At 47.1% G+C, this 27,419-nt stretch overlaps 1 protein-coding gene across 1 annotated transcript in view; it reads right to left on the reverse strand.

Annotated features, from left to right (window-relative positions):
- Positions 1-27,419, reverse strand: part of RBM19 (RNA binding motif protein 19) — a 70,292-nt gene that overhangs the window by 39,260 nt on the left and 3,613 nt on the right. Inside the window, exons 6-21 of the mRNA XM_013295786.3 lie at positions 26,784-27,052; positions 26,246-26,320; positions 25,900-25,978; positions 25,100-25,171; positions 24,344-24,544; positions 23,383-23,513; positions 22,866-22,987; positions 22,001-22,097; positions 21,462-21,572; positions 20,766-20,966; positions 20,147-20,264; positions 18,383-18,525; positions 17,046-17,106; positions 15,228-15,307; positions 13,858-13,913; positions 12,299-12,415 (exon numbers count right to left, since the gene is read on the reverse strand). Coding sequence (XP_013151240.2) covers positions 12,299-12,415; positions 13,858-13,913; positions 15,228-15,307; positions 17,046-17,106; positions 18,383-18,525; positions 20,147-20,264; positions 20,766-20,966; positions 21,462-21,572; positions 22,001-22,097; positions 22,866-22,987; positions 23,383-23,513; positions 24,344-24,544; positions 25,100-25,171; positions 25,900-25,978; positions 26,246-26,320; positions 26,784-27,052 — 1,933 coding nt within the window. The remainder of the gene's footprint in view (positions 1-12,298; positions 12,416-13,857; positions 13,914-15,227; positions 15,308-17,045; positions 17,107-18,382; positions 18,526-20,146; positions 20,265-20,765; positions 20,967-21,461; positions 21,573-22,000; positions 22,098-22,865; positions 22,988-23,382; positions 23,514-24,343; positions 24,545-25,099; positions 25,172-25,899; positions 25,979-26,245; positions 26,321-26,783; positions 27,053-27,419) is intronic.

The following is a 27,419-nucleotide window of genomic DNA, read 5'->3' on the forward strand; positions in this document are numbered from 1 at the left end:
GGAAGATTCCCTTACACGGGAAAGAGTAAAAGCTGATGCTAAGAAGCATCACCGCCGTCTGGTCACATACAATGTGCCAGATGACAGCCAGCTGCTAGGTGCAGTGCTTTAGCCCTGCAAAAGGAGGTTCAAAGAGCTTTCCTGCCAGCACTTGCTGCTCGCAAGGCCAATGCAAAGGTGGGGGAACTGCACCACGGCAATGCCAATGTCCCCAATGGCTGTGTCTATGTAGGGTGAGCCTGCTTTCAGCCCACACATCAGAGAATGGCCTGTTCGAGGAAGAAGGGACCTCAGAAAAGAATCAGAGCCAGAAAAGCGCAAGCATAGTTGATCAAAGAAATGGAATAACGTCTGGATTCATAGATCCTCTAAGGTTTCATAAGCATGAGAAAGCATTGATAACGCCCAGCATGCGGCTGGGGGAAAGAGAGGCTGGTGCTGCTGCTGGCAGCAGATTTACTGCTCATTCTCCTCTCCCAAGGGTCCAGGGCTCTGTGGACGTAAGAGCCGCAGGTCCGGGACTCCTCGCACCACACAATCAAGTAACTCCCCTCCCAAAATTTTCTGCAAAGCTTGCTACTCTCGAATAGCATGGGCCATCAGCTCTCTGCTGTGGGGAGAGTGCTGTGCCTCTTAACATGCTGTTTCCTTCTCTGCATTGCAAACATAGGGAGACCTGAGCTGCTGCTGCTGCATTTTGCCAAGTGCTGCAAGAAGTGTGGCCATAGGGTACACGATGAGAGAAAAGGGGAGGAGATGATCCTTTCAGCTCCAACCCACAAAAAATAAATAAATACAGAAGCACACACGGAAAAAAGCTGAGATGCCTTCTAGGGATAAGAATAATAAAAATTGCTGGGGATAGAGCAAATCCCTGTCTTCGGAGAGCCTTACAGAGGGAGTGAGCTGCCAGCTGGGACAGGCTCGGGAGCGCTGAGCCTGCGTGGGAGCTGTCAGAGTCCCAGCCCTACCTCATGTGATGGCAAGAAGTCCCTGCAGAGGTGACAGCTCTGGCAGACGCAGTGAGCAAACAGCTGGAAAGGGGCAGAAACGAGAGAGGAGGCAATGGCAGCTGGGGAAGCAATCCTTGCAGGCAGAGCCAGGCTGCACTTGCCTGCATTAAAAAAGGAAAGGGAGGCAACTGGTTAAAGACCAACTTTTAAGCAGCATCCTTGCTGCCCACAGGTAGGGCAGGGCAGGCTGGCAGCTCCCCTCCCTCCCTCCTTCCCTCCTTGAGACTTCCCCGCTGCAGCAGACCTAATTTCATGGGGTTTTTGCACAAGCAGTGGGATGGAAAATGATCATCAGGAGGCAGCACACAGCAAGGCACCCCCCGTTCCCCAGTTCCCCCTGCAAGGTGAGCAGCCCCAGCCCAGTCCTGCCAGGTCAGTACTGCAGCGAGGCAAGAAGCTACCGATGAGCTTTCCAAATCACAGCCGTGCTACAGAGGGGGGACCCGTACTCCCCCCATCCCCGTCACCCTTCTGGATGCTGACGAGAGAGACAGCGCAGTCCTGCGTGACAGCATGAAATTAATATGATTTTGGGGGAAGCTGGCAGTGAGTAATGAGCAGCTGAAATACCTCATCTCCACCCCCTCACCCCCCACCCCCCCCCCCCGCGAACTCTTTTAACCCTTCAGCTGCTAGCACCGCTGCAGGATCAAAGGGTGGGATGAGTAAGACCTGGGTTAAAAGGAGAACCGAAGAAGGGTCACGCAGCCCACCCGACAGCTGAATTTGCAGGGCTAGTTTTGGCACAAATCCCAATGGTGCTGCTTGCCATCAGGCCTAGCCCTCTTAGGTGCTGAAGTCAGTGCTCCTGGGCTTGGAAAAGGCATCGTTGCTGCCCTTCCAAGCAAGGCTCCACAAGGAAATTGTTTTAAAAAAACAATAAAAAATGGGTGGCTGAAAGGAGACTAAGACTGTCCTCCAAACATCCTGGGGCAAGTGCCAGTGGCCAGCCATGAGGGGAACAGCCTGATGTGCACAGCGCACCGATGCAGAGCCCCTCCACTAACAAGCAGGTCTGTGAGAAGCAGAACAAAGGAGATGGCTTTCCCAGGGTCAGTATCCTTGGGTTCTAATAAAACGAGAACTTGGTCAGAAAAACTGTCCCAGCTTCAGGGACAGCTTAGGTGAACTGCTGGATGTCTACTAAGGGTCAATCCCATAACATGACCTTTCTGGGAAGACAAGCCTCCAGAGCTTCCTCCTATATTTAATTGCACCAAGTTCACAAATTTAAGATCTCCTCTCCTATGCCAGATGCCTGGAAGTGGTCAGGATACTGCTGGGGGAGGAGGAAAGGGAGGTGAGAAGACAGATGGTCAGCCCAATCCGCCTCACATCGGCTCCTTCAGGAAAAGCAGTGCGCGGGCAGGAGCACAGACAGTAACACTCATGGTGCCACCAGCTGCAGAAGCCAACACGGTTCAAACGCCTTTGGTGGGGATTCTGCCCCGGGGGAGGCAAGAGGCTGTGCAATAAAAGGTCCTTAATCGTAACCATATCCCAAGGCTTAAAATCACTGGATTAGAAGAGGTAGAAATGCCGTAGCAGGCTTGAGGTTCAAAGAAATAATAATGCAAACAGAGATGCAAACAAAAGGACACAATGTCATTCCGAGGAGAAAACTGTGATTCATTAGAGGCTTGTTCAGGACCTTCTCATGAAGTGAGACTGACAAATACCCACATGTACATGCTAACGAAAGACAGGAAGGTCTTGTCACTGTGCAAGAGCTCTAGTTAAGAAATGCAGCAGAGAGAAGAATTTTAAGATCAAAGGAATAATTATCTTGATTGCTCCTTGACTTAAAGGCTAAGACAGAAGCTCAAAAGTTAGTCCAGTGACATTTCAACATTGTAGATTCTGCAACACCCAAAGTAACCCCACGTTTTTCCTTCTGTAGATATAGACGTACACATACTCTTAACAAAACAATTCAGACAAAAGGAGACCTTTTAATACTAATAGCACGGGGTGGGTTATTTAGAGGAGACAGCAGCTCGTATAGGCTTTGGTTTTTGCTTCTTATCAAGGAGAAAAAGCCCACAGGTATGCACACACACACCTGTGATGGTCCCATTTGGCACAGAAAAATGGCAAAAACCCCACAGCAAAATCCCACAGTTACATCTGAATAAGACATTTAAAAAAAGCAGCCCCTTCCCCATCTTCTCTCCACCTCCCTGAGCCCCTTCGCACTGATGATCAACTGAGTCTGTGCATAAAACTAATTAAGTTCCATCGGGAGGTTCAGCTTGGTGCCCTGGTGAGAGATGTTTCAGAGGAGTCAGAGGGAAGCAGCCTAGAAACTCCCTTCATTTGCATTGGACAACTGGACTGCGCAAAAGCAGGCAGCTGAAAACTGCTTGGCAGAGGTTTTGGGCGAGCAGAAAAGGGGACCTGTGGGTATGGAGTATGTGGAGTGCAGAAGAGGGGGGAAAAAAGAAAAAAAAGGAGTATTGCAATGAATATTCAAGACAGGGAAAGATGTGCTGAAAAAAATCTTCCTTCTGCTCTTGGGAAGATCCACCTTTTAAAGCAACCCTGCCAAGATAACACAGAGTTAAACATTTCCTTATCTATGTTAAACACCTTTATGATTCAAACTGAAAAAACAGCACTGAAAACCTATTTCACTCTCCTCCACCCCATGGCTCATTTTGGATAGTCAAATTAAAGTGGCCAGTTACATTTCTGGTCTCTGAATATCAACCCAACGTTGCTGTGTTTGGGTTTCCAGCGCATAAGGGAAAGGCTTGAAGAAGGACCAACAACAACAAAAAGTTTAATTTATGCTTTTTGAGATAGTAAGAGAAATAAACCAGCCCAGCAGATCCCTGTACTCTCATCCAGAGCTCTCAGCTCATGAAGCTGGTGCACGTACATGCAAGTTGCTGCCCAGAAGAGCACCTGCACCTGTATTTCCCTGTGCACCGCTCCTGGGCACCTTCAATTTGGACACAGGAGCATGCAAGGATTAGTAAATCCCCTGTGCTAAGCTGGGTCATAAGGATGCACCTGGGGTAGGCTGTGCAGAACAAGGTCACACACAATCCAAAGGTGTTAGAAGAGCAGATGGCACTGGGTGGTCTGGGGGTCCAGCCTAAAGGGCAAGACAGAAATCTTCCAACAGCTCCCAAAAAAAGGAGAAAACCAGGGTGATAACAGAGCCCAAGGGTAGGAGGAGAGCCAGGTTATGCGGTGGGATCACAGGGGCGACCACAGCAGCCCAAACCAACAGCACTGCAGCCAAGATCTGTTGCAAACACCAGCCCAGAGTCTGCTGGAAGAAGCCACTACCAGGGATGCTGGAGGGCAGGGGAAAACGTAACGGTGAAGAAACTCCATCTTCCCCTTGCAAACCGCAAAAATACTAAAAGCCACCAGTGGGGCAAAGCTCCTCAGCCAGGAAGGAGGGAGCAATCAACCAAGCAGCTTCCTAACCACGCCGAACAAAACACACCCGAAGATGCACTTTTTGCCAGTGTCCTCAAATTCTGTGGGCAGACAGGGCCCGCACAGCAGGTGGGCAAGAAGGGCAGAGCTGCACCAGGGTGGAAAGCTTCAATCCAGAGCAGCATCCTGCAGCCCCCCACGCCAGACATGCTCCTCCTCAGACACTCAGCAGCCCAACACACAGACCTCGCATTCTAATTAGAAAGCTGAAGTCGCATTAATGCAAAGCGCCACATCATCTGCTGGCCTCATTGGAAGCCGTCTGCATTTACATCTCCTGAGGATGTGGCCTTGAACCAGTTCATTGATGCTTCTTGCAGTGCATGCAGCCCTGCAGTGCTCCAGGCATGGGTTTGCACCATGGTTTTGGGAAGCCACCTCTAAAATGGGAAGCAGACATTATTATCCCTAGGGATAGACCAAAACAGGGCAGAAGTGCTGTTGGCAGGGGAATCCACCCGCATGCTGAAGACACCAGAGTACATACACGCTCCTACACATGCACTTGGATGCAAACCACCACACCATCGCGTGCCGGTAACCTCAGGGCACTTCATGGCCTGGAGCAGGAGCCTGGGGATGGCTCTGGAGGTCTCAAAGGCCAGGTCACTTTTTTAAACTACTGATTTGTTTCCTGGAGAACGCAATACAGCAATTCTACTCAACACCAAACTAAACTCAGAGGCATCATTACTGCTGTCAGCACTCAAATGTGTAATGACACGTTTCAGTTCTTGCTCCTAAAACTGTTTTTGACAGGTTTCTACCTGAACGCATGCCTCTCGGCAAGATGTATGTTCCACAGTCCTTCCATGTGCTGACACCAATGTCCCAGGGGAAGCCAGAAAGCCAGGATCCAACACCGACCTGATGGCTGGGTGCAGAGCGCCCACCAATGCTAGCTGCTTTCCTGGTGTCTTTCTGCTTGTACAAGAGTCATTTTTGGGCATCCTCTTCATGCACAGGCTTGCAAGTACAGAACGAGCAAAAGTGTGAGTATTGAAGAAGAGCTGGCAGCTCACTTCTGCACAGACACCTTCTGGCATGGCATTAGTCCCGCTACTGAAGCATCTGAGCATTTTTTTTAATACACTTCTCCTACCAGTCCTTCTCAGGAGTTATGTCCGTCCTCTGAGGCACCTAAGCCCCAATCCACAAAGTTCGTTAACGTGAGTGATCAACACCAGCCTAAGAAACTCGAGCAAAGAATCCAGGAAGGTATCCAGACTGGAACAGCCTCTCTCTGCTCATCTGCAGATTGCTCCAGTACAGGATTTGTTCATCTGACTCCACGCCCAGCAACAAGGGGGATTGCTGGGCCACAGACACCAGACTGCTGAAGAACAAGAGATTCTTCCCTTGGTAGAAGCAGCCTCCTGGGGAGAAATCATGATACAATCCTCTGGGAAACATCTGCATATTCACCACTAAGGAAGCTGAAACTATTAGCTTTAAACCAGCGGCTACACACAGGTAGGACAAGAGACATTGAGCTGGCAGGCTTTGCTCATCACCTGAACAGCCACTCACTTCTCCGAGCCCTTCAGACTGGATCTAGCTGCAGACTGACAGTTAGACCATCATGATAAAACACAGCTTAATCTGTTCATGGATATAACCCAGATGAACAGGGCATGAACCCAGCAGTGGTTTCTATCATAAGGAAGGGTTGATGATCTGCTCCACATGCTTCCATCCGCGGAAGCTCAGCATGCCCACTGCCTGTGCAGCTAGCCACTCTGCCCTGTAAATAATATTCACAATATTTTAGCTATGCCAACTCAATTTTGTTTTGGATGTAAAGGGCTAAGAGGATAATAAATAGGAAGTTTTACAGTCCTATAAATCACAGCCATGTTTGCAATGCACACGCCCTTACCTTACATTTGTAGGATGCTGGGGGCGGTTTCCAGCTGTTAAACAGTGGAGCAAGATCTGCACTTCGGTGTTTCACAGGAGGGTGCAGGACATACTGGGGGACACTGCTCCTAGCGAGGAGTTAAGCAAGTGATTCAGCCAGAAGGAGGCCATCAGACCTAGGACAGATCTGCTGATGTGCTAGGGTGGCAGGAGGAACAGGCAGACCAGGGGAATCACTGAGCCTGTCCCACCATCTCCAGACCAGACCTCCAGCACAGGTTCAGCAGCTCCTGGAGCCTCTCCTCAACCTCCCACGCACCAGCTTCAACTCGCCCAGCTGCAGCCCCTGCCCGACCCCCAGCAGACCCTTACACCATGAGGAGGTGTCACTGTGACTTCTTGCAGCTCCCTCCCCATTCATAGGCCGTCTAACTGCAGGGGATGGTACAGAGAGAAAAAATTTAAGCAACTAAGAGGAAGCAGATACGTATTTTGAAACATTTGTAGCACATCATCTAGGGTTTCAAAAGTGAAAGCATCACTTGGAGAGTAATCTGACATAAGACTGTTCAGCAAGTGATGCTTATAGTACTGCACATCCTAGGGCTGTATGCACTGAATATTCTGATTAATACCGCCCAGCACTTTCTTAACAAGCTCACATGTTTATGAAGGGACTAATTTTTTTTCCTCCTCTGGCTTTCAGTAGCAACGATGCCCATGGCTTCAACAGGACAACGTTATTCTGGGAAGGAGAAATTGTCTTCAGTCATGTAGACTCCATTACTGGGAGAAAGGTGTGAACAGCAAGCATGTCTGGCAGATGGATTCATTATACCACTGTGTCCTTTATAATGGGAAATGAAAAGCCCATTCTGATAACTACACTTTATTATAATAGGTCAGAAGAAGTGAAAGGCATCATCTTATAAAATTAACTTCATAAAGACTAGACTTAAAAAAATATCTCTGCCAGTTTATCCACTGTATCCCTCTTCAAAGATTTTTCTTCTAGAAGAGACATGACTCCCAAGTCTTGTCCCGTTGGCTGTCTTCAGTTTTACCTTCTATCAGAGAGAATAGATCTGTTTTCTCCTAATCAGTACCAGGCACTTGTTTTGCCAGATGCAACAAACGCCATGTCTTTGTCAAGACAGAGAAAACAGTCAACAAAGGAGTTAAAATTAAAAGAGACACTCACCCCCCAAGGTCTTTGCAAGAAGCAGCATTACTTTCTTTACAGGAAAGTCAGAATACAGAGATAAACGCACCCGATAACCTGTTCTGTGCTCTGGCATACCTTTCAATTGCTTTTCCTGCTAGCTGCTGCTTTAGTCAAACTAAAGTCCAGTCTCTCAACTGATAATAATAATTATGTGATTTAACAGCTTTATGCAATGTGTTTGATTGCAGTTCCTACAGGTGAAAGGCAAGGGATGGCCAGACAGACAATAAAATCTCTTCCACACTCAAAAGCGCTGGCACTTGATCTTGTTCTGTATTTTGGGGGCTAGTGTCTACTTCAGCTAAATGGCAGGGGAAAGCTGAAAGTGATGGTCATTGCAATCTTAGGATAATTTATAAACACAGACCCAACAATAAGTTCTCAGATATATTTTACAAAGAAAAGAAGAAACAATGCCAGCCCCAAAACATGCTATTTGAGATGCAACTCTAATAACTACATCCTTTGGTGGTACAAGCATCAGTTATGTCAGACAAGGCAGACTCTCAACTATCTATCTATCCCTCAGGTTGCATCTGATCAGGCAGAAATCTTTTAAGAAGTCTTTTTCTAAATCTAATCATTCCCCCTTTGGGGAAAATAAAACACATCTCCTTGAAACATTATATGCCAACTGCAAAACAGCTGTATTTTTAATATTCATGAAAGTTGGTGCAGATAGGGAGAAGGAGGATGCAAGAAGATGCTATGAAACAAATAGTTAATTGGAACTTCCAATGAAGGCTGCATGGATCTAATGCAATAGATTTTAAAAGGAGCCTAATTTTCAGAAATTGCCAGAGCTCCAATCTGTGAAAATGTGGCCTTTCACAGATCTCCAATTCAGCTTCCCACATCTAGAGTTCCTTTTGAAAAAAAGTCTTGCCATAAAAGCCCCCCAATTTGGTAGCAAAAATTAGCAGCCTTCATGGGATATCAATCGCTTTGTCTCTCCTCCCCTAACTATGGCTCTTTGGAAAGAACTAAGGACCATTTATCTTTTGTTATTTTTCCAGGTAGTAAAGATAAGAGTAGAATCTAATAAAGAACAAAAATGGGGAAAAAAAAATACACCCACAAAAGCTAAATCTTCACACCTAGCCCAAAAGCAGCCCCTATAATTGAAAAGCATTTCTCCCTCTGAAGAAAATAACACCTATCGGGTCAAAAAAAAAAATTAAAAAAAAATCCCTTGACGGTGTGAGAGGCCAACTCCTCCAGCAGAAGATGATGGCAGGACACATTCTGAACTAGCACCACACACCCCAGCAAAGCTGTTAGGTCTAGTGTGGAAGGTGGGCTGCACATAAGGCTCACGGAGCCCTGCAATAAGACATTTATTTTGCAGGCAGAGGATTGTTAACGAGAGCATTCATGACTCTCATGCAAAGAAAATTAAGCATCACCTTTCTCCAGCCCAAGAATGACAACTCCATATCCCCTAACTCCAAAATTAAAAAAACCCACATTTGCTTTGAATCGCCTGCAAACTATGAGCTTGGGGGGAAAAAAAAGTCAGTTTGAATTTTACGCCCACTTACAGACCTTTCCCAAGGAACTGCATGGCCTCCTTCCTCCCAGGAATCCACCTCGCTGTTGGGGACAGGCAGGAGGAAACTCCTGGGGAACACAGCTCCCCAAACCTGCTGGTGCTCATGATGCAGAAGATGCATGTGGTCATGCAATGGGAAGCACGCATGTCACCAGCCACTTCAAACCACAGCAAGGTCCAGCCCAGAGCCTTTCCCTGCAGTTTGCACAGGTTGCCACGGTCTACATTCAGCTGCTGTAAGAACATGAACGACGGTGCAGGGCAAGTCTAAGCATTTAAGCAACAGATCCATAAACAATGATATTAAAAAGCATAAAGACAACCAGGGCAGGATTTCCTGAACTGCCGGTGCTGAGCAGCACAGGTACCATGGCTTTCAAAATTCACTATTCAAAACACCCAACTCCCCTGTTAGGCTGTTCCAGTGTCATTAACACCTAGTGCAGGTCCATTTAGAGAGGAAGACACAGCTTCTTCCCAAAGCTCAAAACATGGAAATATTTGTTTGGGGAAATATATTTGGAAATATGTATTTGCATAACATATGTATTGGGCTGGGGTAATATACACACACACATATACATATATATTTATAAAAATTATATGTGTGTGTGTATGTATGTATGTATATTTATTAATTTTTCTCCTGCCCAGGCAATCGAGAAAAGAAAAAAGTAAGCACAGAAGGAAGCAGGTTGGGAGACAACATCAGCTGCAGGGCTGGAAAGTGGCTTTTGAGCATGTGAAACAATAGAGGAGCTGCTTGCCCTGCAAAGCCTCCCACCTCAGCGGGCCCAGGCCTGCTGCCCTGCACGGCAGTGCCCGCTGGTGTGGCCCGGTGGTCCCCAGGCTGATGGTCCCTTGCTAGCCCCAGGCTGGCGGTCCTGGCGCGGTGGTCCCTAGCCAGCCTTTCCTGGGCAGGCTAAGAGTGCCCCCTGCAGCCCTGCCATCCCTGCTGCCTCCACTGCCAAGCAATTGTTTGCAACTTCAAATAAATAAATAACGAAATACAAATAAGACAGGTTACTAAATGCAGAAAGAGCTAAAAGCTCCAGAGCAAAGGCATCTGATTTAAAACCACCAAAAAAGCAATCTAGGAGGATGAAGTGTTTAGTAGTGCTCCGTCATGCCTTGTTTTAGCCACTCTGAAGGGAAGGAGGGATGGCAGGGGTGGAGGGAGGATTGTGCACTCCCCTCCCCCCCCCCCCCCCCCCCCGGCAAGCTGTTGGCTTTTGTTTTCAGGACAAAACCCACATCTCTGAATATCCTAGGTAAATGGAACGGATGTTCACGCATCACTCAGAGCACTGTCAACAGCCCACGCGGCTAGAAGCTGCATGTTCCTTGCAGTATTAATCAGACTGCTCCTCTACCCCTCCTTTCCACAGCACTACGGTGCCAGAAAAAACACCAAAAAAACACCGCAGTCTCTGCTGGGATTGTCCATCCATACATAAGCCTCCCAAGCTCCTTGAACTTAACCTGGGACCCTAGAAGGCAAGTAGATCTCCCTGGTTTTGTTTCCTCCAGCTTTACAAAGGTCATGTCTGTTGCCACACAGTGTTAGGTTTTAAATTAGCGGTGCCCCATGTGCTATGAAAACTCAGCACAGTGACTTAGAAGTCTGGGGTTTTTTTGCCCTGTTTCAGTACAGCCTCTCAGGGCAGCATTGAAATAAAAGCAACCAAGCTGCACAGCACAAGCAAGAAAAACCTCTTGCTCTTCTACAGGGGTCTTTTCTCTGTACCTACCATCACCCTTCCAGCAACGCGAGTCCAAGAGCTGTTACGGTCTGCATTCATTAAATCCTCAGAGTCCACCCCAAGACAGTGTTGCAACACACAGCTTTCCCTCCCACCTTACACCTTGCAAGGAAACAGCCTACCAGCCATGCAGCAGCCACTGTCCTCATCTGTGGTCAAGCCAGGAGAACATAACACGCTAATTAAGTAGGTGGAATTCACTACGCATAGGGAAATGTGGAGTTCCCCCCACAACAAACAAATCACTGCCCCATGGTTTCTTGCAAGGCAGCTTTCACTGCATGGTCTGCAGGGGTTTCAAAGGGTTAAGCAATTCCTCCATTCAGTCCCTTTGGAAAAAAATGCCACAGCCCTGGCTGGACAAAGTGCCTGCCTTCTGCTTAGACAGACCCACACAGAAAAGCCACCTCCTAACACAGTATCCACCGTGCCCTGCAGATGTGAGCTATCACCCTTATTTTGCAGATGGGAAAAACAAAGACAGGCAGAGCTGGACACGGATTCCCCTAAATTCCTTCTGCAAGCCAGCAGTGGAGCAGGGACCATGGCCTGGGTCAATGAGTAAAAGATTCTCATCCTGTGAGCAGAAAAAGTCCTGCATGCTGTATTTTACAAAGTTTCACCTCTTTTCCGGGATGCATTACAGGGCTTAACAAGTCACTGCACAAAAGGCTAAGGATACAAAGAAAACAGATCAGCCAGCGCACAGAAGAATGCAAGCCGGGATCCTAAAATCCCTATTCAACGCTCAGCACTATCCCAGGCAGGTCTCACAGCTGACAAGGAATTTCTTGCCAGAGAGGGTATTACAGGCAGCACAGTCCCACATCCTTCCAGACCCCGGGTTGCCAACCACAGGGCAACAACCCACTATGTGAGACACAGGCAGTGAAACACTTGTGGAAGGGAAAGCAAGATGTAAGTGCTCCCACCGTGATGGGAAGGAGCTACACCATCACGTGGGCAAGGCAGATGGAGGAGGGAGACAGCCCCAGCTAAAACCTTTCACACCAGCTGTCTGCAGCGGCTCTCGGTGCTCCTCCCCAGCCAGGTGCACTGCACATCAGGAATAGCTGCTGCACGCCTTTCAGGCAAGAGGAAAAATAATATCCAACGCTGTCATTTACTCGACAGGCGGGGAGATCTCTGAGCTCTGTGGATGGCTGCTGCACGGTGATGGGCCACCATGGCCTGACAGCTCACAGTGGCTCCAGCCAAAATGCTGGCTTAAGTGATCTCTGTCTCACCAGCAAAATTTCTATATTGGTATAACCTGCCAAGCCATTTGTATTTACATTCAGTAAAAGACTTGTTCGCTTCCACAAAGAAAACCAAACTGATAATATTTACAATCTGATAGCAAGATCTTGTATGAAAACTGTACCAGCTCCAGCCCAGAGCACTCCGCAGACCTGACAAAGTGCTTTCCTACCTGAAGAGTTCCCTGATTTCCTTGACAGTGGCCTGGAACGGGATGTTTCGGACCAAGATCTTGGAAGTAACCTGCTTCTTGACGGTTTGTTTCTTTCGGGACGATTTCACAGCCGGCCTATTTAGTCAACAAAAAGGGAAGGTAAGGATCATGATGCAGCGAAACACTCCTCACATTCTCGCTCCTTCAAAGTTGGGAATGCAGAAAAATTAGCCAGCTAGCTCACGTCGACATCCTTGGTGGCAGCAATGGAAGTGTCATGCAGTACACTGAGAAGGAATGAATTTAAGTGATTTAAATCCTACATCAGAAAAATCAAAGTTTCCAGCTTGCTAACTGCAACCTCATGTTAGGCCGCACGCCTGGATTCACACTTCCCACTAACTTCTGCTTTCACATCAAACCTTGTCTATTCAATTGTCAGGAGACCATACTATTTGATACATTTTAAAAAACACATTAACGTAAGCTAATTTTGATTCCTATTCTTACTAGCTTAGAAAATAGCAAATTTAACTTTTTAATAGATTATTGAAATTTTTTTTAAACTTCAGAATTGTACTGCATTTGGACAAGATAAGAATTTACCTAATACAAAACACAGCAGCTTATTTCATAAAGCAAAGCACTGCACATTGTAGGCTGGACACTTACTGAAGGGATTTTAAAAATCAAAATGGACGAAAATTGTTTATTAAAGAATTGAAATACAAAGTGCAAACAGGGAGCTGTGAAGACTGCTTCTGGTCCCCAGGGACCAGATTTTCAAAAAAATTTTGACATTTAAGAGATACCTCCTCCAGCAGCATTCCCAAAGCGTCTAAAGGACAGGTTTTAGGTGCCAACATTCACCTTCAAACATCTGGATTAATTCTGAATTTGGTACTTTGAAGACTCTGTACTGACTAAACGCTCAGAAGGAAATCCTAAAAAGCAGATCTCAAACTCCAAGCAAACTGATCCAGAAGTAACCAGCTCCTCTGCACCTGACTCGCCAAACAAAAGAAGTTAAATCCAATTATTTTTTTTCAAGCAAGAAAGAAACCTCTGTTTGTCTTTATTTGTTTAATCAGAACCAGCAGCAGAACATTATTCTTAAGCTCCTGTTCTCCTTGATGAACTAGGGTAAAAGATTTTGTTACCCAGAGAATATTTGTCTTCAAAAACTCTTTAAACACACTGGAATGTGGGCTACCAGTTGATTTTGCAATGCTGATCAAACTATTGCCAAAGCAGAGGTTTTAGAGGAGCCTTCTCCTCAAGTGTTGAAGAAAACTCAAGTGCCTGGTTCTCACTTTGGGCTCATTTTTGGGGTCCCGCTACTGCACGCTGCTTAGGGATTTTATAGGGAAACATGTCATTTAGTGAGTGAACACCTTTGCACCATTTCTTTTTTCAAGACTGACTGAATTGACTCTGAGTAAAGCACAGCAAAGTCTGATGTGTTCACCAGTCCAAATACTAGTGATCATATCCCTCATGATGCAGAGATGCTAGGTAAGAAGCAAAGAACCTACCAAACATGTAAGCATGTTACAGAGGTGAGACATAAGCTTTACCTTACAGCTCTCTCTGAGATTTTCACTTGCAGCTTATGGCCATCTACAGTGCAGCCCTATAAGATAAAACAAGGAAAAAACAGGGGAGGGGGGAAATAATTAAATAAATAATTTAAAAAAATATCAAAGTCACAACAGCTTCCAAGATACAAGCACAGCGTTTCACATCTTGCTTTTTCGCATACATTCCTTGCCTTCTCCCTGCCAAAGTTTTTCTCTGTTGAACACTGTTCATGCAAGGCAAGGCTTCTGCTATGAGGTTGGAGACAGCTTGACTGACTGAAGCAGCAGTCGACATCCCTGATCCAGTTGTCCATCAGCCTCAGCTCTGCCGCTAAACTGGCAAAGATGAGCCATTTCACTGCTTTGGGCTATGGTTTCCTCTACCTCTAGACTGCAAACTCTTCAAGGCAAGGACTGTGTGATTATTTGTTCGGAAATGAGCCAGGGATGTCTTGTCGGCCATCAGCAGCCAATACAGCAAGACAGTCCTCTGTCTCTCGCTTCCTGTGCCTCAAAGAACTTCCTAGAGTTCAGCACTGAAAACAAACAGCCTCTTGCCTAACCATCCCTGGCAGGGCACACGAGATGCAAAGGCACTACACCAGCAACCTGGAGCCTGCTGCCCAACTCCCTCCACGAATTACCCATTTCCCTGTTTCTCTCTTCCCAGGGATTCTGCCTTTCAACAGGATGGAGAACACACATCTACCCCCAAGAGTACCTAGGCTGTGGAATGTGAAATAACTACCTGTTGCAGGTGACACTCACAGATTGCGGTCACTGAACATGGACAGATTACACAGAGTAATTCCTTCACATCTGCCTAGATAGAAAGGGATCACTCCAGCTGTGTGGCCCACACCACCCTGCTAGTGTGGACCAAACACCTGGATGTTTTTCTAGAAGCAGAGAAAATGATTTATTCCTTCAGAGTGCAGCCAGACCCTGTGGCATGGAGAAGGCGGGAGGCTGGGAGACCCTACAGCAATGGCAGAGTCACAGACAGTAAAGCCAGCTCTGCAGCACTAAATTACTGAGCAATATTTGTTCTCGTTGCAAGTGGGGGCCTGGGTCTCCATTACCTCTGCAAAGGGCACCTTGAAGAATAAACTTGTTAAACTTCAATCACAGCGGATTTTCTGCCGCCTCTGTATCGGACCAGTGCTAGGAAACAGTCTTTTGCATGAGGTCTTGTCCCTTTACACACCCTCTTCCCTCACAGATCTGGCCCATTTTAGAGGTTTCTCTGTCTGCACAATGTAACTCATAGCACTGGCATCCTCAGCTACATTTTGGACTTCACAGTTCATCCAAGCCTTTGCCCACCATCTCAGGAAAGAAATCCAACCGACAACGTTTAAGCTTACCTGGAGCTGGCGCAGGGCTTTCTGCGCACTCTCCGGCTTCTTGTACTCCACAAATCCAAATCCCATGGAAAGCAAAGTGCCTGTCAGAAGAGGAAGGGGACTCAGTAGACTAGCAGGCAACAGTGACAATATTAAGCAAAAGATTTAAGAACAAATCAAGAGCAAGCAAGCGCTGATTGACAAAACTGGGAGGGGACAAACTAATACCCCAGGCAAAGTGCCAGCCTGCCCAAGCCCTGACCCTGACGCTCCTTCCAAGCACACCTTTCTGATTTGTTTTGACAAGACCCTGCTCTAGAACAGCTTGGTTTGGTGCCAATGTCGAAGAAGAGATAACCAGTGTTGCAGGCAAACCAGATTTTTTGCTTTGCCTAATTTCAGTGCAATCTCCTTAAATAAACCACTAAGTCCTATAAAACAACTGCTGGTCACAGTCAAGGTAACTTATCCCATTATGGACACACAAACATTTGTTTATACACAGGACTTTTCCCTCACGACTGAAACAAGACCTTCATTTGGAAAATGTGCCAACAACGCAGAAACGGGTGTGACTTTTGTTGCAGGACAGCAGTATGCAGGTTGCAGTTTGGTCCCCAGAGGAGACACTTCTGATCTGCGACTGCTTCAGAAATACATTTTGGCCAACACTTGGCAAGCAGCTGGTTACTGACCACTGCGGGGAGCCGAGCATGAGATCTGTTTCCGTCTGGACTGCCACATGCTTTATTTCCCATCATCACAAAGTTTTGCTTAAGAGACAAAATGCCTTTGAGGACTGTAAGGCACAGAAAGAGCAAGTACTTCTATAAACCTGGGCGGGCAGCTGCCAGTTCCACACCGAAGGAGGAGACACCTATTCCACGTTCCTGTACACCAAAGGTTTGCAGCGCCTACAGTCACACCACGCTTCTGAGGAACAGCTGACCAGTACAAGAGCCATAAATAAGGCTGAGCGAGGAAAGGGAAAACCAGAGCAAAACCACGTCTGGTTTCCAACTTCAAAACTTCAGTGGTAGCAGACTGTGGAGATGACCCCACAGTGACCAAAGGGGATCACTTTGGTAGGCGGTATGAGATCAGCCTAGACTCAAGTGTTGCTGTCTGGTCAGAAACATACCTACAGCCAGATATGCAAACGGTACTGAAGAGTTTGCTTTATTTTTTCCCTCTTTCACTGGATCCGAGTTTTCAAGTATCCCATGCAAGAGGAGCTCTGTTAAGGCAAAATCCCACAAAGCTGTTCAACTCCCTAACCTAAAATCTGGAAAGAAGGCACAGGCCATCCAGCCAGGGCTTGCCTTAAGCAGTCTTCCCTGTCCAACCACTCAGAAAGCAAGTGCAGTCAATGCAACAGGCATAACCACTCACCACCACAGCCTGCTGAGTTTGAAGCTGGCAGGCAGAAGGCGAACGAAGCCCACTCAGCACTGTACTCAGCCAGGCATCCTTGAAGATCCTGGCCGTTATTGTGGATAAAGCATGCCATACACAGCTTTAATCATTGTGGGACACTGGTCCCTTTCAACTTGCATCATGCTCTCTTCTGTGATCCTGAAGGAGTTGGCTTCTCTATCTCTATCTCAAAAGAAGGCCACGTCTCCACAAATCCCACAATAGAGCTTAACCTTCTAGACTGAACCCCAGGATATTTTTGGTTGCTGCTTTCAGCCATTTCAACAGGCACACTTCTAGAAATATTAAGGATTTCGCCAACGAGAACACAAATGCTCAGCCAGATGAATGCTAAAGCAATGCCACACCTGAGCCCTCAGCAACCAGCCGAGGGAAGGAATTGAACAGCAACATCTAGAGTACCTGCTTTGTCTTTCTTCTTGGATATCGTGCAGCTCTTCACAGCTCCCACTTTGGAGAATGTCTGCAAGGAATTTGGACACGTGATTCAGTTCCTTTTGTCAGAGGCTTGCAACTCGAGTGACAATGTAGCCCTCTTCCAGAGCCAGGAGCACATGCTCACAGGTCCACGTTCCCACAGCACACGCCTGACAAGCAGTCAGTGCAGCTGTGTCTTCTATTATAAAATTATTTCTGTACAAATATACCCTCCCAACACTCACACATGATCCTCCACCACTCCCCAGAAACTGTGCGTAGATCTGGGATGGCTTGGGAGGAACACTATGGGTTACAAGATGCCCTCAGCTGGGTAGGGACCTTAGGGGTGGGTGGCTCCTGTGATGCCCCCAGAACACAGCTCTTTCCAAGGACACGCAGGACGGACTGGAGGGTAGCAGGGGCTGCAAACCACCTATTCGACTCCCTTGTAAAACTGCAGCCAGAAGGCAGAAAAAGAAGAGGGGACGAGTCCTAGCCCTCCTCTGAACACGTACATTTGTTCCCAGACGCAAGTGGACCAGGGTCTCTACACAGTACCATAGTCCCAAGGTAGAGAAGCACAGGTCGAGGAAGCACTGACATTGCACCAGCATTCTTGGGCCATGAAACATGGCATTTTCCATGGCTACAAAAAACGGCAGAGATGACAATTCCCAGTTGCTTTTCCCTATTTGCTATTAATATCCCACGTGGCTTTAGAAATGCTATGATCTCTCCCAAGTGCTTTACTGAGGTAAAGCAGCACAGAGAGCTCAATGCTGGTAAAAGCTTAGATGAAAAGCACATCTTAGTGAAACTATCATTTATTTATTTATTGCTTTAACACACAAAGGAGAATCACAGCTGCAGAAATGCTTGTCCCAAGGAAAAGCATCACAGAAAGCATGAGAAATGAGGAGTCTTAAAAGATTTCCTACTGCCTCCACCTGTCCCGAGGTGGAATTAAACCCCATCAAAACTGTTTCAGATACATTTTGTCTTAACTGACACCTGAAAACCCAAAGCAGAGGTTCCCAGTCCCAGTACAATCCAGTGCTCCCTAATCTCCCATTAGGTCATACTGGCTGCAATACAACTCCTTTGAACATTTTATCCTCAGCACAACAGGTAGAGAACAGCTTGCCCCTTGCCTTCTGCAGCAGAGTAGAGCCCTTTCTTCTAGCCCACGCTGGGAGTGGGGGCTTTACTCCATCAGGCATCTCAGTCCAGCCCACAACCCCACATTCAACCCCCTCCCACTCTATCAGGGTGGACTGTGCTAAGGAAAACCCAGTCCCTTCTCCTCGCTTATAGCTCACCTCCTTCAGCGTGTCTTCTGTGGTGGCAAAGTTCAGGTTTTTGATGAACAAGGTACAACCAGGGATGCTTTCTTCTTCCTCCTCTTCTTCTTCCTCCTCTTCTTCCTGTGCTGCTGTTTCCTCCGAGCCTTTTATAGCTTCACCTGAAACAAAGAGAATGAACCAACCTTGTAAGATATAACAAAGCCAAGTTTTGGGGGAGCTTACCCACTACCCCAGCTAACAGTTACTAGCCCAGCAGGAGTAGGCCACCTCTATTGGCTCCTTCTGGGCAGACATGGACTGAAGCAAGCTCAACACACAGTATATGAACATGTCCCCACGAAAACCTAAAATATTGCCTATTCTTTGAGTGTAGTGCTTCCCCAGCACTCATTGTCCCACCAAACCCAGTCAGACACCCGCTGAACTAGGCAAGAGGCCCCAAACGAGTCTGAACATCCTTCTGTGCTGCTCTAAAACCTCATCTCTGTTTAATACGTATCTGCAGGACATGAAACGAGAACTACCCCATCAGCATGTGAAGAAATATGGTCTGTTAAGCCCAAACACATACCGAAGGGCAATGAAGAACTGCACCCAGCACAGAGGCTGTGGTCTTAAAGGGCTTCACTATAGCATTAACACTTCCAGAGTTCGCACTCTGTGACCCACAAACCACACTCAGGTCAACAGCAGCACACAGTATTTTGTACAAATCTTGTTGTGGGATTCTGCAAAGACAAATCCGTAAAAAGAAAACCAAATAATCAAGCTGCAATTCAGCAGTCAGCATAACAGCTTCTTCTGGGGCACCAACCTTAGTACTGTACAGCTGCTCAGGGGGCACATCATCTGGCATTTGCAGTTGGCCTTACCAAGGAGAAAGGCTTTGCCAACTGCATTTTGACTCTCTCCATCCATATACCCATTCATCCATTTCCCTCTTCCCAACTCTTAACGTGGTTTAATAATTTCCACTGTACTTAACACAATGAAGAGGCCTCAAAGCTACTGAGCTTTCGCACACGCTGGAGGGTGGGGAGATACCTGTTGGATCCTGCACTGCAGTGGAGGCTGCAGTGGGACTAGGCCCTTATTAGACATCAGAGAATACACACAAGCGTGCTCTCTCGCTTTCTCTCATGCATTGACTCATCAGCTCCTTTCCTCACTAGACCGCTTGTCTTTTAGAGCGGCTTCATCCCCTACAGCACAGCTGACTCTGTGCTCAGACGAGGTAAACTATGTACCTCCCTTTGACATCAGCAGCCCCCGCAGTGATTTTTCTAGGCTTATTTTTCCCTCATTCTGTACGAGGAGAGCTTGCACTGGGCCAGGGGTGTGCAGAAGTCCCCCCGGCTCCATCCCAAGAGCTGTCCTTGCACAGCACGTAACAGCACACATGCTCAGGTCAGGCCCAGCTTACAGAGAACAGCTACTGCTCACCCAACAGCTGCTGCCAAGACCAGACTAGACCAAAAATCTCTTCCCAGAGCCTGTGTTTGTTAGCCCAGTCCAAACTGAGCCTGTGCACTGCAAGCAGCACTTCACTGCCCACGCTGCACCCAGGAGGCAAGGGAAGCAGGGGCAGGAACAAGCACAGTGCTTGTGTGACGTGATTAACTAACGCACCACAGACAGGGTGACACTAAGGGCTGTGCAGACAACTTCATTGGGTTGGTTTCATCCCCAAAGGGTCAGGAATATCAGCATTGCTGCTTTATGCATAAAGGAGCAACGGAACAACCAGAGATCTCTCTGTCCCAAAGTCGAAGTTCTTACCAGGTACCAGCCTTGTTTTGCCCTCCTTTTCTGGAGCCTCAAGGGTTTTTTTCTGAGGGGCTGGGCTGAAGAAGACACCCATGGGAGCCCATTCCAGATACAATGGCACAGAATGAAACTGTAAAGAGAACACAGGAGAGAAAGGAAGGTGGAGGGCAAGAAAAAGCTCTGCTCTCAGCTTTATTTTGCTTTCACTCCGTAATGGAAAACAACAGTGGAAAAGCTGAGCAACTTTTTTCAGATGGCTAAACTCTTTCACCGAAGGACAGTCTGCATCCAGCCTCACACTGGACCACAATCTACCATGGACCGCTCCTGTATTGCAAAAGGTAAAAGAAACCCTCTCCAGGCCACCGAGATTTTTCTAGAAACATCACAGCTCCCTCCTCCAGCCATCTCCTGCAGGCTGAGAGCCCTACTCAGCCACTGCTGCACTAGGATGCACCAGACATCTCCCTAAACCCAAGGGATCAAGGGCAGCAGCAGTGGCTCTGGGATAACTCACTTTCCTCAAAAGTCCTCTGCCCCTCATATTTGTAGCAAGCACTCCTTTCTGCAGCTTCACAACTAGCCAAGATCCACACTCTCCAGGCAGCAGCCCACCCCTTGCCACACTCACCTTGGAGTAGGCCAGCCTGGTGAACGCTTGCTTTGCCTCAGTTGGCTCCAGGAACTCCACAATGGCCGTGATGCCTCCTTCTGGCAGCAGCACCCGGCCCAGGCTCCCGTGTTTGCCAAAGACATCCTCCAGCTCCGCTACACTTGTGCTGGCTGGGAGGTTCTTTACCAGGATCACTGTTTTACTCCGTTCACCAGCCGCCTGCCATGTTCAGCGGGGAAAGAAAGGGGAGATGGGATTTAAAAAAGCAAAACCTAGTATCTTACCAACTAAAGATGATCTAACACACCGTGCCCTCTCACTCCACTTCATCCCTTTCCAGGATCCAAGAGGGCCAACAGCCACTTGGAAAACACTTTGTATAAGATTCACCCCCCCAGTACAAGCTCCCTGTTCCACAAATGCTCATGTATGGAGGTTTCAGCTCCACATCCACCCTGGTACAGACACAGGACTCCTCCTCTGCCCACAGCAAGCTGACTGTCATACTGGAAGACATCATACTATGTATTTCAACCATCCCGAGGGTAGCTGCATTTTCAAATAGACAGAATACTTCCTAACCCATGTGAGGGTTCGATCCCGCAAAACACTGAGGACTTAACTACTAATTTCAAAGAAAGCTGAGGACACTAAGATTAGATCATCATATAGAAGAGGTAGGTCCACGTAGCTGCCGCCAGTTGGGCATCTCACCTGACTGAAGGAATCCAGGCTGACTCCGTTTTCAATGAGGAACTGGCGAATTTCCTGGACCAGCTCAGTTTCTCCCAGAGCAACCCTCACTGCCACACTGTCTTTACTCTCCTGCAAGAACATCAGTCACCTGTTATTCCTGCTGCTCTCAGAAGCAGATGCAAAGGGAATTTGGCAGAAACCTTGAAGGTGAAATGCTCCAGCTCCTCTGAGGCTGCTGGGAGTTTTGCCATTGGAGTCAGAGTGCTTCCCAAAGCAAAATGAAATTTCCAGGAAGGATCTGAACTTTAGGATGTAAATTTCCATCAGCTTCTAGTTATGTAGAAATGCAAAATTCAGCCATAGAAAAGCAGAGTGGGAAGGAAGGCTGGGAGTGTCACTGTCCTCCAGTGACAAAGGGATTGTTCGGCTCAGATCCCACAGGGAAGCTACAGCACCACAGAAGCTTTTGCTGCACAAAAAGATCAGGAAGGCCCTGGGCACAAGGAAGCAGATAGGAAAGTGATTTCCCATCCTAGCTGATCAATAACCCAACTCACATGATCCAGCACTTGGCTTTTGGAAGCATTGTACTTCTGAGCAATGGCATCAGCCACGGCATTTGTCCCCACAAACAATGTGTTCCAGTTGTGAGAGCTGGGAAGAGAAAGAAGAGCCAGGTTCAGAGTCACGCGGTCCCTTCTTCCACTGGTGTCTCTCTATTCAACAGTCCCGGGTAAAAAACAGCTTTGAATGACACCATTAGCAGCCAGAGTGCAGAGTTAGAGCGAAAGAAGAGTAGAATGTCCTTAGAGAAGGGACAGGATGAGGGAGATGTGACTGGAGAGTAAACAGAAAGGCAGCTTAGCTCTTCTTCCCTAGAGAACCTAGGTCACAGCTCTGCAGTTACAGCTGGAAGCTCAGATGTTGGCTCAGAGGAACACACGCTTTTTCAATTGGTTTCCTAAAAGCACAAAGCCCAAGCAAGGAAGGCTGTGCTCCTTTCCCTTCAAGTTTGAAAATATCAGCCACTACTTTCAAATTAATCTGTCACATAGAAAGAAAAAGTTCCTACAAGTTTTAGAAATACAGGTGGCCAAGTAGAAAGACCCAACTGATCTGAAACCACTACCCTGAAGAATTACAGCATCAGACCAACTTACTAGACACCAGAGAAATAAAAATCATACTCAAAGCTGTTCAAACCCATGTTTTTCTCAAGTTATGCTGTTCACTGAACTATTAGAGCTACTAAGACAGAGGAATCAAGTAGGTAAGAGAGATAAAGGCAAGAGAGCTAGACAGCAGATGCTTTCTTGACTCTGGTAATTTATACAGCCCTCACAAAGACCCCACATGCATTCCTGCCACCTGGAAATTTGGCAGGTTGTGTTTGTCTTGCTCCACTACAAGACATCTCTGTACCTGGTACTCTTGGCTTTATCCTTGGCCTCTTTCTGCTTTTTGTAGGAGGAAGTCTCTTCTGCATCTACATCTTCAATTTTTTCCTTTTTGATTGTGGATGGTAAAAGATGCATCATTCTACCCTAGAAGAAAAGAAGAAGAGGTCCAGCAGCTCCAAAATAACCTACAGAAGTTCATGAACTAAGCAGAGTGGAGGAGATTTTCTGGCACCTTTACTTATCAAGCAGGACTTCCTAAGTGGAAGGAGGGAACCTTCCTTCCCAAAAGAGACGTTACTGCAAGTCAGAGTAGCTACACAATGTGAGATACTGAGACTCCACTTCTAGTTCAGATTTTGGTACCTGCAAGGCTGTTCAAATCAGGCTACTCTACCAAAAGTACCAGTGTTCCCATACAGCAAGGTAAAAGAAACTAAACCTTTCCAGCCAAGGACAGAAGCAAACACTTGGTCACATTATTAACAAACAGGCTCACCAGCTGCAATCCAATACCACAGGAAAACCATCAGTCACTGTACCTGGAACACTTGCCCATCCATTTCTGTGTAGGCCTTCACCGCATGCTCAGGAATCATATAGGTGATGAATGCAAACCCTTTGGGTTTCTTGGTCAGTCTGTCTATAGGGAAATGGATCTCCGAGAGGGGTCCTGCAAAAGGCAAGGCTTTACCATGACAGATGTCCTGCACAGCCATCATACACTCTGAACTGGCACCTCCTGGCCAAAACCGGGGAGGAGGGGAGCCAGGGAGGGCAGAGCAGCCCTGGATATTGCAGAGGGTGTGTGGTGAGCCACCATCCTGAGTGAGGAGCAGCTGACTGCAGACTGACAAGGCAGGTCCAGCAAAAGCACCCCAAGTCCAGCTGTGCACCACATGACTTTGACACACAACACAAACCAGGCAAGTTCAGAGCAGCTGCATTTACTTTCAGTCAGAAATAAAGATTTCCACAACCTAACACTGTGTTCCCCCGCAGGATACCCTAACGCCAAGACAACTTTAAATTTGTTTAACTTTGAGCTAGAAAAGGGAAGCTTCAAACTCCCACTTGACATGACAAACACGAGCATGAATTTGGGGTGTACCTCAGAGATTCACCTCTTACCTATTGTATCCAGCAATCTCCTGCATGCATTTCATGCAGCAGGTGCTTTTGGTTATCTTTTCCTCCTCCCCATCCCACTAGGACTCAGAGCCTTCACTGACTGGCAAGAGTTTTTACCATTGCATCCGAGATGTGACAAGAGGGGCGAGGGCAGATGCACGCAGCAGTATGTGCTTCGAGCAAAGAAGCACGGAGCCAGCATCATTACAAAGCTGAGCAGCCACAGCAGGCAACAAAGGCAATGGGAGTCAGTCCACATTCAAGATGTGTTGGACACACAGCTTTGTCCATTCACACCCAGCAAGAAAACCTCCATGTGCATGAAGGAACGACGTAGCCCTACAAATCCCAAGCAGATAAGCAAATACTTACCGTACTTGGAGAAGATCTTCTCCAAGTCCTCCTCAGTGCTAGTAAAAGGAAGATTCCTGACAAAGAGTCTCCCCGATTCAGACAAGTCCTCCTCTTCTTCATCATCCCTCTTCCTTCTTTGCCATGTGTGCTTATCAGGTTTTGCCGTAACAGTTTCTTTTGTGGTATTCCTGCATCGGAATACCTCAACGCATCGCCCACCTAATCCACACACACAGAGGCACATTAGATGCTTCCCAAGGCCATGGGCAATCAATATCAATGCACAAAGAGCCTGGGCTTACAGCAGCAACAGAGCTCCAGCCTTTCTGCCTGTGCCAACCTAGTCCACAGGCTTCCAAGTAGATATTCCCATTCTACACAGGATTATTGCAAATATAATGTTAGTAGGTACACTAAGGGTTAGGCCAAGAACAGGTTTCAAACACAGGCTTACAGGATCGTTTGTACAAATCCCCTGTACTATCCCAACCAGATTTGAACAGTATCATTTTTATACCAAGAGTAAGATACACTTCAAGCACATGACAAAAACTGAGAGCCAAAAAGCAACACGCACAGCTCAGTCACTCGCCAATTCTATGCCGTTCCTGACACGGCACCTGGTTTATCCCACATCAGCTGAGCCCAGGAAATCACCCCCACCATCTGCCTGAGAAAAACTGAAACAGGAGATACTTCTGCAGTGAACACTTCAGCAGCTGAGCACCCTGCCATCAACATCAGCCAGAACAAGAAGGAACAAACAGCCCTTACCTATGTATTCTTTCTTTCGCTTCAAGGCTCTCTGCACTTCTGCTTCACTCTTCAAGTCAACAAAGATATAACCTTGGAGGAAGGAAAGGTTCAACTGAGCATCATGTGGGGACTAATTGGCTAATTAAGGGTAAATTGGGCTTTCTTTAATATAGATTCCTATAGATAAAGCATTCAGCTCCCATTGAAGTTTCAATCCAGCCTGAAAATGGCCATGTCAGACTGGAAGGCTGCCTTTTAAAAGCTTATTCTCTACATGTGAACCAAAGAAGCCTGACTTAACAGCTGAAGTAGGCTTTCACAGGTGTCTCCAAGAGCAAATAAAAGCGCATCCGCTGTTAGGCTACGAAAGGAAAACAGCACATAGCCAAGTTCCCTGCCAGCTCTGATGACCAGCAACGCACTCCTCCTGATGGGCACCTCCAGTAGCCACAGCCTGTCAGGAGAGCCACCTTGGCTAAGGACGGCTCTGCAGCCAATACGCACTGGTCAGCAAAGTCCCTAGGTGCTGTTGCAGCTATCCCAGAGGAAGAGACTTTTCGTTAGTGTGGTTTGGGATATTTAGGAAAGTTCCAGAGACACATCAAAGAAAAGGCTCCTGCTGCTACTCCTAAGGGAGCACAGCCAACATAACTCTGCCTGCGGCATCGTATGGACAGCAACTAGGGCAGGTGAGCTGCAAAGTCATAGAAAGGTCTGTAAGAACCAGGACATGAGCCACCAATTTGGAATTGCAGATGAAGAGAGCAGAGGTGTGATCGAGAGGTCCTCTAACTCCCACTTCCACATACAGACATTACCTGTATTTTTCCCCTGGGCATTTTTTCCTATCCGGATTGCCACTGGCTTCAAAGGCAAGAAGAATTCACGAACTTTTTGCTGCAGGAAGAATTAGAATTAAGTAAGTTCTCAGATACAGGAAGAAGCAGGTTTCAGACTTAGGTTGTTTCTGTACTTGATAAAAAGAATACACCATGTGCAACACACAACGTATCTGCACAAAGCCAGTTCAAAAGTTCCTCCAAGCACCCGCACAACCCTCAAAACAGCTCCATAAGTGAAGATAGAAGCCTTTGCAAAGATCACACCACGTTACACCTGAGAACACCCTTGAGCCTCCCTTCCCAGCTTGGTAACAAAGCTTGCCTCAGTGATGTTCAAGGGGGCACCACGAAGTTTCACTGTGTATGGTGTACTGGCTTCTGCTGTGCTGCCTTGATTCTGCACAGAGATGGGAGAGGAAAAAAAAAAAAAAAAAGGCAAGCTGAGTGAAAAATAACAAAAAAACCCATAGCAGAACAAGCCAGTCTTCTCCAACAAACAGGAGGCTGAAGAGCGGAAGAGAATATCAAGAGATTCTTGCAGCTGCCTCAGGCTAGGCAGGAAGTGCCAGGTTTGGCTAGGATACTCAAACCCAGTCACTAAAAACTGAGTTCTGCAGAACAGCGTTTCCTGCACGCAGAGACTGACACAGGAAAAACAGAAAAGCCTCCGAGAAGTGCATTAGCAGCACCTGTTTGGAAGTCCCATCTCTGGGAATTCAAGAAATACTAACAGGAGATCCAGCAAACTAGTTTAATGGCTCCAGCCCAGTGAGCCAAGAAAGCTGGTACCTACAGAGTCCCACAGCTTTCCAGCTTTCAGCTCCTGCTTTAGATAAGACAAAAGTCGAATTCAGCTATACCTCTAGAGTGGGCCCTTTTTTCTTCTTCTCCACTGTTCTCTCTTGCTGTGTTTGTTGGGCTTTTGGCTTCCCCCTTTTATCTGTGCAGGTGCTGATGGTTTCTGCAGTGCCCAGATCTTCCTCATTCTCACTTTCCTCTTCTGTCTCCTCACTATCTGTTTCTTCCTCTGTACTGGATGGTGAGGACGAATCCTTGACTACTTTAGATTTCAAGTAATCCATATCCGAGAGGTCTTTGCTGGTAGCTGCCTTCTTACCTCCTTTCTTTGCTGTTGGAGAGACCAGAGAAGTTTTGCACACAGATGCTGCTGCACTCTCCCCAGCCAGGTAAAAGCTGAGAACTGACACAACCATGAGAACCACACCTCCTTCTCCTTTACCCTTTCCATGGAAAGGAAAAGTTTGAGAATAGCAGAGCAGTTTTATCTCAGCACTTCCAGACTGACAGTCTGGATCACTGTTTTTCAAAGCAACAGTTCACATATAGAACAATTCAGAAAGGAGCTTGAGGAATTCCATGGCAAAGTATTTTGACTCCATTTTAATGAAATACTTTAAGTAGACCCCGGAGAAGATTTTCGATTGTTTAGTTTAGTTTTGCAGGGAAAAGAACAGAGGAAGCAGTTTCTCCTCAAC

The sequence above is a fragment of the Falco peregrinus genome, chromosome 2 (assembly GCF_023634155.1).
Source record: "Falco peregrinus isolate bFalPer1 chromosome 2, bFalPer1.pri, whole genome shotgun sequence".
Taxonomy (NCBI): domain Eukaryota; kingdom Metazoa; phylum Chordata; class Aves; order Falconiformes; family Falconidae; genus Falco; species Falco peregrinus.